At 30.2% G+C, this 1,611-nt stretch overlaps 1 protein-coding gene across 2 annotated transcripts in view; it reads right to left on the reverse strand.

Moving 5' to 3' along the window:
* LOC108732876 (39S ribosomal protein L3, mitochondrial) overlaps window positions 1-1,611 on the reverse strand; it is a 13,239-nt gene continuing 11,628 nt past the window's right edge. Inside the window, exons 5-7 of one of the 2 annotated variants that reach the window (XM_025976980.1) lie at window positions 1,374-1,545; window positions 573-1,003; window positions 1-423 (exon numbers count right to left, since the gene is read on the reverse strand). In XM_025976980.1, coding sequence (XP_025832765.1) covers window positions 586-1,003; window positions 1,374-1,545 — 590 coding nt within the window. In that variant the 3' untranslated portion in view covers window positions 1-423; window positions 573-585. The remainder of the gene's footprint in view (window positions 424-572; window positions 1,004-1,373; window positions 1,546-1,611) is intronic. The other variant, XM_025976979.1, reaches the window with a different exon arrangement.

Consider the following 1,611-nt stretch of genomic DNA (forward strand, 5'->3'; position numbering starts at 1 on the left):
TTATTATTTTATATATTAATCTTGTAATTTATTTAAGGTCGCTAATTGGATAGTTACAGTACAATTAATTCTCCTCGAATATCATACAAAAATAGCAAGAAATATACAAGATTAAAACGTTTTCATTTTAAGCTACTTTCGCGAAATTCTCGTCTTCAATAACTCGAATGCTTTAGCGAGAAAATTCCTGTATTCTTATTACGCACGTCTTAATCATACACGAGTCGCGTGAGCGACGGTCCCGCACATTGTTTGGATGAACGTAGAATATCAAGAACTTTATGTATAATTCACCTATCTGCGACCTTCATAACTTCCGATTATTGCTGTTAACTACATATAAACATTTCTTCCTTTGAAGTGGTTTTTTTATTTTACATGTCTTTAAAACATCCAAGAATTGAATTGACTTTTAACAACTTACTGAAACATTAATAAAACAATTGTTTTAGTAAACATTCCAAGATAATATTAAGTTATTTTAATAATTTAAGTAGGTACACCTTTTCGTTTGTAAATATACAAATTATGGTTTCAATAAAAAAAATTAAAATAAATTATAAATTTATTACCGTAAGACATGATCTATTTATAAACAATTGATGGATCACTGAAATTATGTAAATTTTCGTCATAAAATTCTTCAGGCAAAACATCTTCATCTTTGTGAAAATATGTGGGAAACGGTAATGCAGCAGATGGTTTACGTAATGGTAAAACTGTATCGTAAATATATACTATTGAGTTCGTTTCTCCAGGAATTCCCATTCCCATAACCCACATTACATTATATTTCCTATTTATTCTCAATATTTTTAATCCCTTGGCAACTCTATACCTATTACCCATATGTCCAGGCATTTTAGTGCCTGGCCAAACTCGACCTTTTTCACCACCCCCTCCGATGTTACCACCTCTTCTGTGAGTTTTTGTCACTCCATGTGATGCAGGCATGCCACTAAATCCGTGTCTTTTCATTACACCTTGAAAACCTCGATCTATCCTGTAAAATGCTAATGTGAATTACAAATTTATATTTAAAAAAAAAATTGAATCATTATGAACCAAGCATACAACTTATCCTCTTTATTCACCTTAGCTATCTTTCTTACCTCCTTCCTAAATTTTTCTCTATTCTTCTTTCAAATTTTACAAACTTTGCTTTACAAATAATTTAGGTAGTTAATTATATATAATGTATACAAACAAAGTAGATAAATTATATTTAAGGCAGAAAAATGTACAATTGGAAAATTAACAAGGAGAAATTAAAAATTCATAAAACAGTTGCAAAACGGGAAGTTTTCTAAAGTAACAAATAAATATAAATTTTGAATTGTATATTTTCCTAAAATAGAAGCTACAATACTTACGTTTTTCCTCTTACATCCACATAGTTTCCAACTCTGTAATGATCTATTGTGATTGGAGTTCCTGGTTGAAGTAATGCTTCAGGACTTACAAAAAAACGTCCTAAAACTTTTTTCGGTAGAACTCCTGAATCTTTAAACAAACCACAGTATTCTTTTGTTAATAATATTGGATCTGTTTCAATTGCTCCTAGAAGCAGACATCCCTTTTTATTCTTGACGAGAGTGGGTTTCACTCTAG

Source organism: Agrilus planipennis, unplaced genomic scaffold (assembly GCF_000699045.2).
Source record: "Agrilus planipennis isolate EAB-ADULT unplaced genomic scaffold, Apla_2.0 scaffold31, whole genome shotgun sequence".
Lineage (NCBI taxonomy): Eukaryota > Metazoa > Arthropoda > Insecta > Coleoptera > Buprestidae > Agrilus > Agrilus planipennis.